The sequence below is a fragment of the Carcharhinus amblyrhynchos genome, chromosome 7 (genome assembly GCF_965287045.1).
Source record: "Carcharhinus amblyrhynchos chromosome 7, sCarAmb.v2.hapA, whole genome shotgun sequence".
NCBI lineage: Eukaryota > Metazoa > Chordata > Chondrichthyes > Carcharhiniformes > Carcharhinidae > Carcharhinus > Carcharhinus amblyrhynchos.
The window spans coordinates 46,885,694-46,904,696 of NC_137330.1; the positions used below are offsets into that span (position 1 = coordinate 46,885,694).

The 19,003-nt window shown below is 38.4% G+C and overlaps 2 protein-coding genes across 8 annotated transcripts in view; both read left to right on the forward strand.

The window, feature by feature from the left end:
* Positions 1-6,274, forward strand: part of wdr35 (WD repeat domain 35) — a 107,335-nt gene extending 101,061 nt beyond the window's left edge. For 3 of the 6 annotated variants that reach the window (XM_080192238.1, XM_080192242.1, XM_080192240.1), the window contains 2 exons: positions 913-1,153; positions 6,121-6,274. In XM_080192238.1, the coding sequence (XP_080048364.1) occupies positions 913-1,153; positions 6,121-6,274 (395 nt within the window). Of the gene's footprint in view, positions 1-912; positions 1,154-5,832; positions 5,900-6,120 lie in introns of all 6 variants that reach the window. The other 3 variants (XM_080192239.1, XM_080192241.1, XM_080192243.1) reach the window with 2 other exon arrangements.
* Positions 6,275-13,066: 6,792 nt separating this feature from the next.
* On the forward strand, positions 13,067-18,523 carry ttc32 (tetratricopeptide repeat domain 32). Of its 2 annotated transcripts, XM_080192245.1 has the most exons (4): positions 13,067-13,201; positions 13,325-13,387; positions 15,055-15,221; positions 18,189-18,523. In XM_080192245.1, exons 1-4 carry the CDS (start codon positions 13,083-13,085, stop codon positions 18,314-18,316), a joined length of 477 nt encoding a protein of 158 aa, XP_080048371.1. In that variant the 5' UTR covers positions 13,067-13,082; the 3' UTR covers positions 18,317-18,523. The 2 variants fall into 2 exon arrangements, with proteins under 2 accessions (XP_080048371.1, XP_080048372.1); XM_080192246.1 differs by lacking the exon at positions 13,325-13,387.
* Positions 18,524-19,003: the final 480 nt, after the last annotated feature.

The following is a 19,003-nucleotide window of genomic DNA, read 5'->3' on the forward strand; positions in this document are numbered from 1 at the left end:
TACATGGATATGATGTTTACATCATTTTACATCTCCCCACCGATTATAGCATGGAGCAGACACCGCCGCAAATCCAGCAATGGAGCATGAATGCACGTGCAAACCCTGCGAATTGGCTGACGCAGGATTCTCACGGCCCGCTGCACTAAAAGGTTAGCGCAGCAGGATGGGAGAATCGCGGCCCTGCAATGAAACTGCATGACCTCAAAGGGAAATCCCTGATGCAGAAGGGAATGCTGCTGTGATGCCAGGTGACCAGGGTGCATACAAATTCAAATGATTAGGCCTGTTCTTGTTGTCTGCAAATTAGCACAATTCTAGTTCATTCTAAAGTTAGAAATAATGCCTTAAAATAGTGTGTAACTCCATTGAACACTGTCTCTCTTTCTACGTTTCCATTATACGTCTCAATAATATTGTTTCCTATTAACCTGTTTCTTATGGAAGTTTAATTTGTGTAGATCACATTTTCTCAGGTAGTGATTTTTATTTTATGTATAAGGAACTATCTACGAACACTGACACTTGCAAGTATTGATAGACTAGTCTAAAAACTGCTGAAAAATATTAGCAACCTTAGGACAGAGATATTGTATATTATACACCTCGAGCTTAACAGTTGCTTTAGATCAAGAGTCAGTAGCAGGCTTAGCTATTCCTTAAGTCCTGTCTTGATACAGAAAGTCCATTACCTAAGGGGATCATCCTGAGCCACATAAGTGAGATTCAAAACATATGGATCAGAATTATCAAAGCAAATACATGTATGGCCTAATATGCTTCAATAAAGTCTAATTTGAGTTTCAATAATTTGGAATTTATCCTTTGGTTCAGATCAGTCTTTTAATTATTTGTGATTATTATAGCAATTTTTTATGAAACCAAACATAATTTCACTTTGATAATTTGCAGCACTTCATTTGCGGGATTATGAAGACATAATTCCATCAGTGGAGATCTACTCTTTATTGGCACTCTCTGCATGTGCTAATCGGGCTTTTGGGACATGTTCTAAAGCTTTTATCAAGCTTGAATCTTTAGACATGTTGACTTCAGAACAGAGACAGCAGTATGAAGATCTGGCCCTGGAGATCTTCATCAAGCACAGCCCCAAAGATGGCAAAAAATCTGATTTGGACAGTCTCCCAGAAGGGTCAGTACAAATTATTTGATTTTTTTTTTAATATTGCAGAAACGTTTGATAAGGATGATGACTGATAACAGCTAGAAGCCTTAACATGGTAAAACTTTCCAAGGTACTTCAATGAGGAAAATGAACGAATGCCATGCAGTAGTGGAAGAGTTAGGGGAGGTAACTAAATGGCCAAATGAAGCTAAGAAGAATTTTGACAGTGGGCTAAGAAGGCAGATAAAGAGAGCATTTCATCATATAGTAGGGGATCAAAATAGCTGAATGCTGTATGACCAAATTGGAGCAGGTGTCAGGGAATATAAATGTGGTCAGATAGGAAGGAGCAGAATGTACATGTTGGTTTTGCAGAGGAAAGGAGTGACAAGGGTATTGAAGAACTTGTCAACAAAGCTAAGGATGTGGAATTCACTAGTATATTGAAAAAAAAGGATCTGGAATTTGGTGTATTGCAAAATGTGAAGCAAACGAAAGATGGTGGGAACAGGAAAAGAACAAAGAAAATTACAGCCCAGGAATAGGCCCTTTAGCCCTCCAAGCCTGCACAGACCATGCTGCCTGACTGAACTAAAACCCCCTATCTTCCGTGGACCATATCCCTCTATTTCCATCCTATTCATGTACTTGTCAAGACTCCCCTTAAAAATCACTACCGTATCCACTTCCACTACCTCCGCCGGCAACGAATTCCAAGCACCCACTACTCTCTGTAAAAAAAAAAAGAAATCTGCCTCGTACATCTCCTTTAAACCTTGTCCCTTGCACCTTAAACCTGTGCCTAGTAATTGACTTCTCCACCCTGGGAGAAAGCTTCTGACTATCCACTGTATCCATGCCTCTCATAATCTTCTATCAGGTCGTCCCTCAACCTCCGCCGTTCCAGTGAGAACAAACCAAGTTTCTCCAACCTCTCCTCACAGCTGATGCCCTCCATACCAAGCAACATCCTGGTAAATCTTTTCTGTACCCTCTTCAAAGCCTCCACATCCTTCTGGTAGTGTTGCGACCAGAATTGAACACTACATTCCAAGTGCAGCCTAACTAAGGTTCTATAAAGCTGCAATGTGACTTGCCAGTTTTTAAACTTAATGCCTTGGCCAATAAAGGCAAGCATACTGTATGCCTTCTTGACTATCTTCTCTATCTGCGTTGCCACTTTCAGTGATCTGTGTACCTATATACGCAGATCCCTTTGCCTATCAAGACTCTTAAAGGTTCTGATATTTCCTATCAGTATTAGACCTTCAAAAATGCATTACCTCACATTTCTCTGGATTAAACTCAATCTGGCATCTCTCCGCCCAAATCTCCAACTGACCTTTACATATCCCGCTGTATCCTCTGATGGTCCTCATTGCTATCCGCAAATCCACCAACCTTTGTGTCGTCCGCAAACTTACTAATCAAACCAGTTACATTTTTCTCCAAATCATTTTTATATAAGTGTGTGTGTATATGTATATTACAAACAGCAAAAGTCCCAGCACTGATCCCTGAGAATCACCACTTGTCACAGCCCTCCATTCAGAAACGCACCTTTCCACTGCTACTTTCTGTCTCCTTTGACCAAGCTAGTTTTGTATCCACCTTGCCAGGTCACCTCTAATCCCGCGCGACTTTACCTTTTGCACTAATCTGCCATGAGGGCCCTTGTCAAAGCCCTTACAGAAGTCCATGTAGACAACATCCACTGCCCTACCCTCGTCAATCATGTTCATCACTTCCTCGAAAAACTGATCAAGTTCGTGAGACACAACCTCCCCTTCACAAATTGATGTTGCCTCTCACTATACATCCACTTATTTCCAAGTGGGAATAAATCCTGTCTTGAAGAATCCTCTCCAATAATTTCCCTACCACTGATGTAAGGCTCACTGGTCTGTAATTACCTGGATTATTCTTGCTACCCTTCTTAAACAAAGGAACAACATTGGCTATTTGGACCTCCCCTGTAGCCAGTGAGGATACAAAGATTCTCTCCAAGGCTTCAGCAATTTCCTCCCTTGCCTCTCTCAGTATTCTGGGGTATATCCCATCAGGCCCCGGGGACTTGCCTACCTTAATGTTTCTCATGAACCCTAATACCTCCTCCTTTTTGATATCAACATGGCTCAAACTATCTACACATCCTTTCCTAGACTTTTCATCCACCAAGTCTTTGGTGAATACTGACACAAAGTACTCATTTAATATCTCGCCCATTTAACATAATAGGAGCAGGAGTAGGCCATCTAGCCCTTCGAGCCTGCCTGATTCAATAAGATCATGGCTGATCTGTCGTGGCTCAGTTCCACTTTCCCGCCCTCTCCCCATAACCCTTAATCCCCTCGCTTATCAAAAACCCATCAACCCACGTCTTAAAAATATTTAGCGAGGCAGCCTCCACCACTTCAATGGGCAGAGAATTCCAGAGATTCACCACCCTTTGAGTGAAGAAGTTCCTCCTCAACTCCGTTCTAAACCGCCCCCCTTTATCTTGAGGCTGTGCCCCCTAGCCCTACTATCCTTTCTGAGCGGGAAGAGTCTCTCCACCTCTATCCTATCCATCCCATTCATCATCTTATATGTCTCAATGAGATCTCCCCTCATTCTTTTAAACTCTAACGAGTACAAGCCTAGTTTATACAGCCTCTCCTCATAGCTCAACCATTTCCCCTGGCTCCATGCATAGATTCCCTCCCTTGTCCTTGAGTGGACCAACTCTCTCCCTGGCTACCCTCTTGCTCTTTACCCATGTACAAAAAGCCTTGGGATTTTCCTTAATCCTGCTGGCCAATGCTTTTTCATGACCCTTTTTAGTCCCGTTCCTCCTTGCTTAAGTTTCTTTCTACTTTCCTTATAATCCACACTTGCTTCGTCTGTTCGCAGCCTCCTTTTTCTCTTTGACTAGGCTCACAATATCTCTTGATATCCAAGGTTCCCAAAACTTGCCATACTTATCCTTCATCCTTACAGGAATGTGCTGGTCCTGAATCCCTATCAACTTGCACTTGAAAGCCTCTCACGTGCCAGATGTTGATTTGCCCTCAAACATCTGACCCCAATCTACATTCTTTAGTTCCTGTCTAATATTGTTGTAATTAGCTTTTCCCAAATTTAGCACCTTAACTCGAGGAGTATACTTATCTTTATCCATCAGTACCTTAAAGATTACTGAATTGTGGTCACTGTTCCCAAACTGTTCCCCCACTGAAGCATCAACCACCAGGCTGGTTCATTGCTCAATACATGTCCTCCAAGGTGTCCTCCCAGAGTACAGCTGTGATATTCTCCTTAACCAGTAGTGCAACTCCCCCACCCCTTTTACATCCCCCTCTATTCCACCTGAAACATCTGTTCCTTGGAATGCTAAACTGCCAATCTTGTCCTTCCCTTCACCAAGTCTCTGTATTGGCAACAATATCGTAGTTCCTAGTACTAATCCGTGCCTTACCTGTTACACTTCTTGCATTGAAACAGATGCACTTCAGTCCAGCAGATTCTCTTTGATTAGTAACTCCATCCTGCCTGCCTCTGGGCCTTGCTGACCCTACTCTCTGGTTCTCTTTCAGCTAATTCACCTTTGCTTTGATTCCCACTGGCCTACCAAACTAGTTTAAATCCTCCCACATGACACTAGCAAACCTCCTGGCCAGAATATTTATGCCCCTCCAGTTTAAATACAACCCGTCCTTGTACCGGTCCCATCTGTTCCAGAAGAGACTCCATTGGTCCAGATCTATGAAACCCTCCCTCCTACACCAGCTGTTTAGCCATGTGTTGAGCTGCACTATCTTACTATTCCTAGCCTCACTAGCACGTGGCACGGAGTAATCTTGAGATTACAACCATATATAGGGCTTGGAGTGGGACAGGATATGGCACATTAAAGTTTATATAGGGTGGACCTCAAAAAATGGTTGAAGTTGAGCCTGAAAGTGAGAAAACTATGGATTGAACATTGGTGGTGGTGAGGGAGAGACGAGAGTGGTGGCAGGTAATGGTTTTGAGCTGTAACTAGGTGATCTTGTTGATAGCTGGGATATGATATTTTGAAGTTCTATGTCATTCAGGACACCAAGTATAGAGACAGTCCAATTTGGCCTGGGGTAAGCAGTTGGAATGGTGTGTATATGTCGAAGGGTGGGGACAGTGTGGTGGTGAAAGTGGAAGTGAAACTTTGCTAGGGGCCAAAGTGGATAGTTGCAGTTTTGCAGATATTAAGTTTGAAAAAATTCTGGCTCACCCATGATTTGAAGTTAAATGAGTAGCGAAAGAGCAGTGGATTCAAGCATCTTAGAAGCTGATGTTGAGACCATTAGCATACATATGGAAGTCAAGTCAACAGCTATGTATTATTCTGCCAAGATCATTCTTAAAGGCCATGGAAAAAAGCCTAGCACTATTAAAGTGACCACGTGGATGGATGAGAAATATTGATGAACTTTTCACAGTACTTTTGAATTAATTCCTGGTAGAAATTGATATTTTGCAACTTAAAGCAGCAATATGAACTTAGAAGAATTTTAATGAATAAAAACTGGGCTGAAATCCAGCAGAATACATTAGGATTTGTGCATAAAAATAGCCACCACATTTGCTTACAAAAGCGACAAGTCCAAACAGTAATTTAAAGTGCTGTTTGGGGTGTTTCTGGGAGATGTAACAAGTTTTCATATATGTGCTTTCTTTTGCTTTAAAAGCTGCACTTTGGTGGCATACTATTACACAAACTTGAAATTGTAATAGTGTGTGAACCATCTCATCGTGGTAGGTATTGTCTGAAATTTTTGCCACTAAGGCAATCTTGGGCATGCCTATTATTTTCTTGCTTTGTCCTTAATTTTGAATGTTAGTAGACAGCGTTGAATACATGATTAAAACAGACATTTATTTACTTTTACTTCTTCTGTAATCTTCAAAATATCACACAATATTTGTTGTAAACTTTGTGTTGATTAAAAGTGTGTAATTTTCTCATTTCTTTCCAGCAGAGGAGAAGGGAAACTCCCAACTTGTGTTGTGACAGGACGGCCAATTGCAGACTACCAGTTCTGGATGTGTGGTGTCTGTAAACATTGTGCTCATGAACAGGATATAAGCAACCACAATTTCTGTCCTCTCTGTCATAATCCTGTGGGATAGATGAGCAAACCCTAAAGTAAACTCTTTATAAGAAATGTTTGTTTAGAAATTTCTGCTGGGCTTTATTATTGCACTGAAATTATTTTTAATCAATTGCCTCCATTTTAACATTTTATGAATTTGTTTTCTTTAAAAGCTAATACTAGAGGTGAGGTGTGCAATATAGTCCCATTTTTCCAGTTCTATGTACAGTATCAGCCATCTTGGGACCTGTCTAATTGGGATTACAAATTAGTGTCATATTCATACTTTTTCTTGGTATGGTTCTATGTAAAATTCACTTTCGCAAAGAATGTTAATAATTTTCAGGGGAGATGTTCATCTCCTTAATCTGATTTAAATTCAAATCCAAGTCTCGGAGATGAAAAGCCGAATATTTTTTACAACATGTTTTATATGACTCTTCAACTCCTTGTAATTTTTACCACTAACATCCCCTAAACTCCTTCCAATCTCAATTCCTTTTGCAGCAACCACCAAAAAAAACACCCCACTTCCCCCAAGATGTCTCTTATGCAATATAAAATACATATTTGCCTAGCATTTCGTTCTTGATTTGCTGCAGTATTTCTATCACTGTCAGTTTGTTCCCCAGCAGCCTCCCATCTTTGGTGTTCCCTTCACAATGATCCCTATCTTTGCTTCCTCAAAGTTCATGGTCTGCAGACTAGAATGTGTCTGGTACACAACTAGCTTAGTAATCCACCACCAGACTTGACGAATCACGTGAAGCACCATTGAGGTGCATTTTCCTTTGCCAAAACCAGTCACTACTTCAACATCATCCTGGAAAACCAAAATAACACCCTGCTTATTTCTTTATTTTTTTTCCTTATTACGAAATGCATCATTAAATCTCTTTGCCTTGCTTCTCTACGTCCAGTAAGAGCTCATATCTGTCTTATCATGAAGATTGACTCCACTTTTTCATGACCGGTGTTTCCTTCCTCTTACCTGTGAACTAATTTCTCCCTTAGTTTCTTTCCTATGTACTCAATGAAATCATCTCATGCACCCTTGACTGTTTTCCTGCTAAACTTTTTGATTCTTGTGCTAGTTGACATTTTAAATGGTTCCCTTCTCTTATCTATAGCCTTGCTCCCTTTAGAAGTCATCAGCATCACCCCCAACTAAATATAAAACATATTTGTCCGTACTCACTGCTGTCCCATTTTCAACCTTACTTCCCTTTCAAGTTGATGAACATGTCACTTGCAAATTCATACCCACCTTTCTCACAAATCCCTGCCTGAATCTCTCAAACCATGTTTCTGCACCTGTTACAGCCCATTGTAATTGTTGTAATCAGAATCAGAAATGACCCTCTGTACTTGTGACTGCCCACTTCTCAAATAATCATAAAATCTTATAGTACAGCAAAAGGTCAGTCAGCCGTTTGTGCCTGTGCTGATTTTTAAAAAGAACAGTTGTTATTAGCCCCATGTTCCTGCTCTTTTATCCTGACCCTGTAAATTATTTAGTAAATCTGTTTCCATCACCATATCAAGTAAAATGGTACAGATCCTGACAACTCAGGAAATAGATTCTCACCTCCCCTCTAAATATTTTGGAAATTATTTTAAATCTATTACCTCTGGTTATCAACTACTCACCTAAGGGAATAGTTCTACTCCAGCTACTCTAGCTAACCTTGTCATTGTCTTTAAACCTCTATTAGGGAATCTTTTTTAACTTTCTCTGCTTCAAGGTAACAGTCCTACCTTTACAACGTCTGCTAATAACAAAGTCACTTATCCCTAGTAGCATCCTGGTAAACCTTTTCTGCATCCATGCCACAACATTTGGTTCATTTGGAACTCTGCTTTCTATATCCTATCCCAAACCAATATTGTGTTTCTTCATCTCACTAATGTTGACTTTACCTATAGTCACCTAGGCCCTATGAGATTCCATTCCTAAATCTTCCTTTCTCTGCTCTGCCCTCTCCTCCTTTTACAGTCCTCTTTTTAATCCATTTTTTTCATCAAATTTTTGACTACACTTTTCATAAAGTCATAACAACATAGGAGGAGGCCATTCAGTATATCAAGTCCATGTTGGCTCTCTGTTAAACAATCCAATCAGTCCCATTCCCCTGCCTAACTTCTTTCTAAGGTATTTACATATTTCCTGTAGTGCGGTGTCCAGAACTCTCTACGACTCTATAGCTAAGGCCTAAACAGTGCTTTGTAAAGTTATGGAATGTTTGCTTTGCTTTATGTTCTATTCCTCTATTTGTTAAATCCAAATAATCTATGCGCTTTTTTAAACATCTTATCAATTTGCTTTGCCACTTTTATGAATTTGTGAATCTGGACACCAAGGTCTAATTGTTCATTTACATCTTTTAGAATTGTGCTATTTACAGTATATTTGCATATTGGTTATATAAAAGTGCATTACTTCATATTTTTCTGTATTGAAACACATCTGTGATGCTTCTGTCTAGTTATTATCCTGTCTGTCTCATCCTGAAGTGTGTTAATATTTTTGTCACCCGATATTTGTATCATCTGCAAACCTTATAATACTGCTCTCTACACCCAAGTCTAAGACATTTAGAAAAAATGCAAAGAATAAGGAATCTGAAAATGACCTTTGGAGAATAGCAGTGCAAATCACCACTCAGTCTGAAAAACATCCACCCGCCACCATCCTTTACTTTCTCTCACTGAGCCAATTTCACATCCAACAATCCCCCACCCCCAATACCATGGCTTCCGTCTTAATAAACTTTCTGTGTGGCCATTTGTTGAATACCTTCTGAAATCTGTATATACGTCTACCTGATTAACTTACTCTGTTAGCTTGTCGAAGAATTTAACTAAATTAATCAGGCAATATTTGCCTTTAACAAATCTAGGGTGGCTCTTGATTAAAACATTTATTTCCAAATGAAAGTTTATTTTGTCCCTATTGATAGGGAAGTTATTGGAAACTATTGACAATGTTAGGCTGACTGACCTGGATTTATCTCTCTCCCTTGTTTGTTTTGAATAGTGGTAAACATTTGCAATCCCTCCAGTCCTCCACACTTCATCTCTGTAATATTTATTGCTCTTCTCCACATGTAATATCTGCTCCTGAAATGCTGAGCCATGCCTTATGCATCTCCCAGGCCATAAAATTTGGTTCATTTGGAACTGCTTTTCATATCCTACATCAAACCATATTGTGCACCTTCATCTCACTAATGTTGGCTTTACCTACAGCTATCTAGGCCCTACGATCATAAATCCCTCTAGCTCTGCTCTGCCCTCTTCTCCTTTTACAGTCCTCTTTCAATCGATTTTTTTAAATCAAATTTTTGACTACACTGCTATTCATTAGTTTGGGTTCCATGTTTTATAATATATTTGTGAGGCACTTTTGAATATTTTTCTATGTAAACATCAGACTTTCATAACAATTTAGTAACATTGTGAATTGTCTTTACAGTTTTTCCAATTGTATTACTTCAGTTGGATTTTGAGGAAAGATGAGATTTATGCACATCACTTTTATTACAGATAACTATTTTGACAACTTAACTACCATAGTTATGAAAGTTAACTAATGAATCAAGTTTTACACAATAGGTGGAAAGGAATATTATAAAGCTCGAGATCTAGAAGTATCCTGATAAATGAATATTACCTATTCCAACTTACTATACTGCAGAGTACTTGTACATAGTTTTTGTTTGAGCTTTGTTAAATTTGTTTTCTATAAAATGGAGTCCAGTGATTTCACAAAAAGCTGTTCTTTTCTCCTGTTACTTTACTGTTTTTACAATAGTCAGCTATTGATCAGGACAATATTGTAAAATTTTATTTTAAATTTTTATTTAACTTTCTGCAATCTGTACAATTTATATTGTATATAGTAGTGTAGTGAGTATTTGAATCAGACTATTTTTATAATATGGCTGAAACGGTCATTTGCTTTCCTGATGTATTTCAATAAAACATTGAGTTTACACTTGAATAGATTCTTCACTGCTACATACAGGTATTGTTTTTGAACATGAGAAAATTTAGAAATGGCTCTAAACTATGTTTTGGAACAGTAAGCTTCAGGAGTTCTGCCACATGTCTTCAGAGTTCTGCAATTCCTTTGATTTTTGGGTATTTTCTTTAGTTACCAAGTCCCAAGAGGGTGTTGGCAAGCATAGACTTCTTGGTCCATGGTTATCTTGGCAAGATACTGCAGTGGTTTACTGTTGTCACATGGCTGTCTTTGGTGTACATTGGAAGGATTTACAAGTTGATACTTCGCCTGTTTGGCTTCATTATGAATACCCATTCTTGGCTATCAAGTTCTGAGCAGGATTTGAATAGGGAGCTTCTGACTCAGATACAGGAACACAATCCACTGGCCACAAGGACTTCAGATCTTGGATATACTACAAAAAAAGTAGGTAGTCAATTAAAAATATTCTAGTAACATTTACCAGAATATAAAGTATGGGCCAATAATTCAATCACTTCATGGACTTCATCAAATCCACTCAATCTCTTATGAAAAGTTACTAACTGCAGCAAACCTCCAAGAATTCTATGAAATTTCCCCCTTGATTTCAAAGAGTAATTTGAAGAGCTTCAGATTTATGATACTCTTGTCTAGTCACATTTGTGGATAATTCATTTAAGATCTCAACAGCACATTGAATTGCTCTGTTACAAACAGCGTTCAATTATCTATAACTGCAGCCCTGCTTTTGAACTGTTTTATCCAAATCTTTTGTTGAAGGAATTAATTAAGAGGACATTTGCTGTAAGTTTTTTCCACATGCAATTTATTTTGTAGAATTTTGCGTGATTTCTAGACATAATTCTGGCTTGCTAATTTAGATCTGATATAGCAACCAACTATGTGGACCAACTTTTAACTTTTCCTCAGATCATCCATCTTGAACCGAAAAGCCAAATATGTCACTCAGTGCTAATACACTGGAATAGCTCTTGAGGTGAACACATTTTACTTTCAGCAGAAAATATCTTTTCAAATTTGAAAAATATCTGAAACATTCCAATTCCAAATGCAAGAGGCTGACTGTATGGTATTACAATTACAATGGCCAAAATGGTACCTATGTTTCTAAAATCTCTTTAAATTTGCTGACATCGACTGCAAACCACGCCGTTTCTGTCACCCTGTGATGCAGTACCTAACACTATAATATGCATTATCTGAAAACAGTTCAACAGAAAGACCATTGATTTTACTTCCCTCAAAATACTAACTTAATGGAGCAGGCAACAAGGAAGAAATGGGAGATACTGTCTTCAGGAGGCTCTTCCCGCCTGCTCCACGATAGCACCTCCAGTCCATCCCTTTGAAGAAGTGTTTTTAAAAAAAGTAGCCTGTCTATTTCTTCCTACTGCCCACACCAACTGCCTTTTATAGGATGGGAAGCATATTATTGGTCAATGACTTGTTAACAAGCTTAATTGAGCCTTGATTCTTTATTTAGATACGGCTGCACCCAACTTCTCATATTATGGTGGTGAGCTCAGCGGTGGGCAGGAAGATGGTGGGGTGGGTATCTGCTCAAGTTTGTGTTTGGCAGTATTTTGACAGGCAGGCAATGGGAACACAAAAAATGCTACCCATTGTCTTACTCGAAAACCTAAGCACATAATTTAAGTTGATATTCCAGTACAGTTCTGAGGGGGAGCTATACTTTTAACTGGGCCATATTTTGGATGAGATGTTAAACCAAAGCCCTGTCTGCCCTTTCTAGCAGTCATAAAAGGTCCTGTGGGACGGTTTTGAAGATGAGGGAAGTTCTTTTTGCCTGGTGTCTTGGCCAACATCTATCCTGCAATGTACATCAGTAGAATTTGATTCGCTTATTAACTGTTATTTGTGGGGTCTTTAAAAAAAAGTTGCATTTATATATTAACTTTAATAACCAGGCAACCCAGAAACCTTGTGGCCAATGATGTACTTTGCAACAGTGATATGTTTCCAATGTATGAAAGACAGCAGCCAAATTTGTGCACAGCATAACTCCTTCAAACAACAATGTGATAATCAGATAATCTTCTTCCAAAGTTGGTGGGTAAGCACTATCCAGGCCAATAGGGTTAACTCTCCTGCTGTGTTTTGATAATGCTGTGGGATCTCTTCACCTGAGAGCAGGCAGGATCTCGGTGTAATGTCCCATCCGAAACATGGCACCTCTGACAGGGTAATGCACCCTCAGAACTGGAGTGTTAGACTATGCAAATTTCTACTACATTGCATAAAAATTAGCCCAGATTCAAGTTCCGACTTCAGGACATGATGGAGAAAACCTTCTGTCCTGTCCTACAGACTTGTTCAGCCTGCAAACCTTGCAACACTCGACATCATTCTCGAAGATACATAAAATAACTAAGCATTTAGGATGTCGCGAAAAGAGCTATCTGGGTGCAAGTTGTTTCTGCGGTTTAACATATTATTGATGAGAGAATCCTCGTGGAAATTCAGTCCCGAAGTTTCTTCGTGCGTCAGTGGAATTAAACCTTGAGGTTTCTGATATTTACAGAGCAGAAAGGATCTGGCAGCCTTCAGTGATTGGTACAAGGCGGCACAGTGCAGCAGTTTAACACACTTTGACATGTTCAATTAATGGCGCCGTTTGAAAATAAAAATACAACATTCCAGGTCCTCTCTGTGACTTCATTTCTCTGGATTCTTAAGAAATTAACAGATACATTCTCATCTGTTATGATTCGGTGAAATGTAGCAGGTCATAAAATGCTTCGGAGCTGGTCAAGATCCTTCCCCCGACTCTGATGTAATCCCGGAAGCAGCTCTGTCTATTACAGGAAGGGAGAGTATGGACTGTCAGGCTGTTCTGAGGGAAGCGGACTCCCATTTTCAGAAGCAGAACTTCAGAACCGCAGAAGAATTCTACACCAAGTTCATTCATATTTGCACGGAGGGGAAATGGAAAAAGTGAGTCTAACCCTTAGATGCAGCCAGGAAGACTTGGATCGTTAACAATGACTTTAACGTGGCTACAAAAGGGGAAAGAGTGACACTCGTGATAAGCAGCAACCTTACCCCTTTATTTTACAGAATCGCCCCTCTTACATTACTTCCAAAGTTGTTAAATGACATTGGTCTAGTAGGCCACTCGAAGTACGTCTTTGTCCTTTTAATTTTACTAGTCACAGTTCGTTCTTGTCAACTTTGTTACATGTACTTTTTAATTTAAGATGCTGCTTTCAATTCAGTCTCCTCTACACTGCAGAGACCAAATGCATATTGACAAATGGTTTTTGCTGAACACCTCCATTCAGTTCGCAATCCTGAACCTGACTCATTTTAATTCTTCATTCCATTCCCACTTTGATCTCTCCAGATTGTCTCATTAAGACATAGGAGCAGAATTAGGCCTCTTGGCCCATCTAGTCTCTTCTGCCATTCAATCGTGGCTGCTTTTTTTCTAACCCCCATTCTCCTGCCTTTTCCCCATAACATGTGAGCCCCTTATTAATCAAGAACCTATCTATCTGTCTTAAAGAAACTCAATGACCTGGCCTCCACAGCCTTCGGCAGCAAAGAGATCCACAGATTCACCACTCTGAAGAAATTCCTCCTCATCTCCGTTTTAAAGGATCATCACTTCAGCCTGAGGTTGTGCTGTCAGGTTCTAGTTTTTCCTACTAGTGGAAACATCCTCTCCACATCTACTCTATTCAGGCTTCACAGTGTCCTGTAAGTTTCAATAAGATCCCCCCCTTATTGTTCAAAACTTCTAAATGAGTACAGATCCTGAGTTCTCAACCATTCCTCATATGACAAACTCTTCATTCTATGGATCATTCTTGTGAACCTCCTCTGGACTCTTTCCAAGGCCAGCACATTCTCCCTTAGATATGCCACCCAAAACTGCTCACAATACTCCAAATGAGATCTGACCAGAGCCTTATACAGCCTCAGAAGCAGATCCCTGCTCTTGTATTCTGGCCCTCGCGACACCATAGTTATGGAAGTTAATTAATGAATCAAATTGTACACAGTAGGTAGAAAGGGGTATTACAAAGCTCGAGATCATGAAATATTCTGATCAATGAATATTACCCACTTCAACTCAACTACTATAGTACAGAATACATAATTTTATTTGATCTTTGTTAAGTTTGTTTTCCATAAAATGGAGTCTAGCAATTTCACAAAAAGCCTTCCCCGCCTCATTTTACCTTTTCCTTCTCTCTGTGCTTGTTTATAAACTTAAATCTCTCATCTTCTTTCAGTTGTCAGAAGGTCACAGACCTGAAATATTAATTATGTTTCTCTCTCTCCAGGAACTGGTTGAACTGCTGAATATTTTCAACATGTTCAGTTATTTTTATGCAGTATCATTGTTTTTGTTCTCTATACTTTCCAATCAAATAGTTGTTCATCTTATGTTTCTGTTGACCATTTATATAGCAAGTTGAATTTAAAAATAATAAGTTGAATAAAGCAATCAAAATCTCATTTAACTTCTGTTTTCAGTCTTTACCTACACAAAATAGGATTAGATGTTTCCTGATTATGAGTACAGTTGCTAGCACTCAGCTTCTTAAAATCTAACTGTTCTGCCTCATAAGGAAGGCACATGATGCATTGAGTCTTGAGATAAAAGTGGTCATTTTCTGAATTGTTTCACCAGCCAAAAACACACATTAAAAATTTGACCACATAATTCATCTGATTTTCTAACCATTTATTGCAATGTAAAGTCAGAAAACTACTCCATAGCGTGCAACATAGGTGCTAATAATGTCTTAGTAACTAATAATACATTTTTTCTTGTTCAGCAACTGCTGTGCTGAGGACCTGGCTAATGCATATAACAACAGAGGCCAAATCAAGTATTTAAAAGTTGACTTTTATGAAGCCATGGATGATTACACATTAGCAATTCAAAACAAAGAAGATTTTGAAATTCCTTATTATAATCGAGGACTGATACGTTATAGACTAGGTAACATTTTATTTTATAGTCTACACGTTTTCATTGTAGAATATTGAAATGAAATCAATCTTGTCAGATTGTTAATCATATATTTTTGATATCAACTGTTTTAAATTCTGTCCTTAAGTTGTGTCTTAGTATACTATTGATCATTCTGGTAGTTCAGCATTGCCAGGGATGTTCTATGTCTTTGAAAGTCTTTGTCTTGCAGATCTTGTATTCTAACCAAATGTCATTCAGAGGCTGTTTTGATACTGAGGCCCAAGAAGCAACTCCAGCAACTGAATGAACAAATCAACACCAACATATTTCTCTGAACAGAAAGAACCTTTGTCGAAGATCTTCCATTTGGTCATTTCCCAAATAAAAATACTTTAGATTTACATCCTCAGTGATGGAACTTACAGTTAGCATTAAAATAGTGACTGCCTCTTTAGCTACCATGCTAACTCTTAGATTTAGCACTAGCTGAAGCAAGGTTATGTCATTGTACCTCAAGCTCAGTATAAGACAAGGCTCCAAAGGAGCACAGAACAATGCTAATGATACCTAATATGGAGATGGTGGCATAGTGGTCATGACACTGGACTAGTAATCCAGAAACACAGGATAATGCTCAGGAGACGTGGGTTCAAATTCCATTGCAGCTGATGAAATTTAAATTCAATTGAAAAGTAGTCTCAGTAATGGTGACAGTGATTGTTGTGAAAACCTGTCTGGTTCACTAGTTCAGGAATGAAATTTTCCATCCTTACCTGACTGCATATCCACAGCAATGTTGTTGCTTCTTAACCCCCTCTGAAGTGGCCTTGCAAGACATTCAGATCAAGGACAATTAGGGATGGGTCATAACCAGCAATGCCTACATAGTGAAATAATGTTTTAAAAACCTAGTGGCCATTTGTTTTAACCAAGTCACCAGAGAGGCTATTTCAGAGAAACTTTCCATCTTCTTTGAAGAGGAAGAGGACAAGAAGAAACTATGGAGAAAGGCATTCACATTTCAGGTCATAAATTAGAAGTCCTTAATATGAGAGTAACCTGGTTTCGTAATTTCTTCACAATAAATTTTTTCCGACTTGACCACAAAATCCCCAGGAAAAATCAATTAATGAACTTGTAGGAAGTTCTGTCGATCATATTCGTTTCAGTGATCATTCTCAGGAAGGCTTTAGCAAAAGTAATTTGGTGCAACCAGTGGATAATCTCGGTTGGCCTTGTTCTATTGTCTACTTGACTGCTCTTTTAGGGCAATTGTTGAAGCTTGTATATTGGTGAAGTCATTTACAGTCAGTAAATTGCTTATAAGTCTAGATCAGAAGAATGGGTGTATATGTTTCCAATGAGAAAGATTTGGAATGGAATTTATTAGAGATCTTGTTAGAAACCCTGAATTGTTTCCTCTTAGCTTTCCTCTTCTAGATCACAAACATAGCAAATAGTTAAGGATGGAGCCACTAAAGGTACATCTCTTCTTCCCTTATTTCTCCTTCGTTAGTTGAAATTCTTAATTTTCCTCTCTCAAATTGGGACTTTCATGTCTCCTTGCTGAATCTGCTGCCAAAAAGTTACTATCTTACATTGTCCTGAACATTTGTTTTCTTTCGACAACTCTTAATTCTTTATGAAGCCTAAATCAATCCAAGATTTAAAATGCTGCCCCCATATCTCCCAGCAGCTGCCTTCTTTTTCTGGGTAAGATAAATGCTAGAATTTGTCTGATAATTGATCCTTTATTCACCTCTAGCTTCCAAACTTTCACAATCTTTCTTACTCTATTTGCTGATATTTCTAAGATTAGAACTCATCTGAACTTTGTTTTATTCCTTATAAACTCTAAGAAATTATCCTATGTGCTCTCCTTCATCCCTATATTTTCCAGTGTGCTGAGAACGTGGCATAGGCTTATATTGTAACTCACCCTTAACAATCTGAGTCTTTCCTTTCACTTTCCTTTGGCTATTTAATTCTTAAATTAGGAGATTCCAAATCACCATTTCCTAATTTAGTTAATTTTCTCTTTCACTCTTTCTAACTTTGGTGATGCCCTACATGGTCCTTGGTGCTTTGTTCCTTATTGAGAAACCAACATATAAAAAGATCCCTGATGGCTACTCCCCACTATGTGGCTCCTTATTTTGGCTGAGACAGTCAATACTATTTGAAAAAATCAGTGTTACCTTCTGTATAAAAGGACTGATTTTGCCAGCCCTTTGAGGAGAGTGCACAGTATACCATCTAGTGGCTAGGCAGAAGTTATCATTGACCCGAAATAGGTATGTGGGCTGACCAGCAAGGGATGCTGAGATTTATCTTCCAATTGGGAGTTCACTTTGACTAAGGCTATTGTGCTTTTTTTTAAATAGATGTTTATTTGCTTGAAAAATATTTTGATTAAGATGAAAAAGTAGTTTGTTTATTTCAAATTTCACTGCAAAAATGTCACAATTTTGTAATATTTTGTTATAATTATTTGCAAAATCTTTCTTATCATCTACATGTACCATCTTACTATATCTTACCATCTTCACGTCCAAGTTCTCTTTCAGGTCACACATTAGGCTTACTTATATTGTTGTTTCTTCATTGTAACTGATAAATTTCCTGAAATTCCTTCACTATTGTGGAAATACCATCATCATAAAGACTGCAGAGGTCCAAGGAGAAAACCCACTGCCTCCTTTCTCAGAACTAGGCATGGGGCTATGAATCTAGTCTTGCTGTGTTACTCAGAGCCTGTGTACAAATTTAAAGCAACCATAGCTAAGCTGTCATATTATTTCATTATTTGTGACATAATGCTGTAAGGGATTTTAACTAATTATAATCTTTAAATACAAAACATTGTCTGATGCCATAATGTTAATTCCTAAGGATTACAGTAGTTTTTCTCAGTTATAAAAAAAACTCAGTGCATTATTCACTGACTTTATGTAACAGAATAACAAAATGACTTGCCATTTTTTTCCTTCTCAGGATTTTTTGACCAGGCATTGGAAGACTTCAAGCAAACATTGACCTTGAATCCAGATTTTAAAGATGCCAGACTGAGTCTTGAACAGACATTACTAGATAAAAATGAGAAAGAAAATAGAGGATACTAGAGATATAGTAGCTAGATTATACATATTGGTTTTGTGTATGTACTGTTTCTAAGTTTAAAAAAATGCAATCCTAAATAATCTTTAATAGAACCTCAGTGTTTGTGAGTGTATATTTAATTAGTGCTGGCATTTCTCAGAAATTACAGAGATTTATATCTGTTCAGAAACGTTATGCCATGAACATTTATTAAATTTTGGCCATTTTTATTTTCGCTGGTGCTTGTGGATTGATACAAACCAGTTTCTGCTGCAAAGATAAAGTAAATCTTGGGAGTTAGCCTGCATGCATGGATATGAATCCAACCTACCTAACCAGGGTAGAGATCAGGACTCCCTGCAAAATGACAGCCCTCACACAGTGCTGTCACATCAGTTCTGTCTAAAGCAGTGGTTGCCACAGGTAGCTCCTCTCAGCAATGATATTCCTGTACTTTTTTTTCACTCTTTCACTCCACTTTGCGAGAGAATTTTGGTAAATTTATTTCCTTACATGCTTATTATAACTTTATTTTTGACCTCAATCATTGATTTTTAACAGAAGTAATGTTTGCAAAATTTCCTAGAAATTTGAATGTGTGCTGTATTCTTTCTTTCTTAAATTCATACGTAACCTTTACAAACCAAGTACCATGTATTTGCACGTGAATGTATAGAGCCGTTGCCAACATCACTCTCTGTACCTTGCAC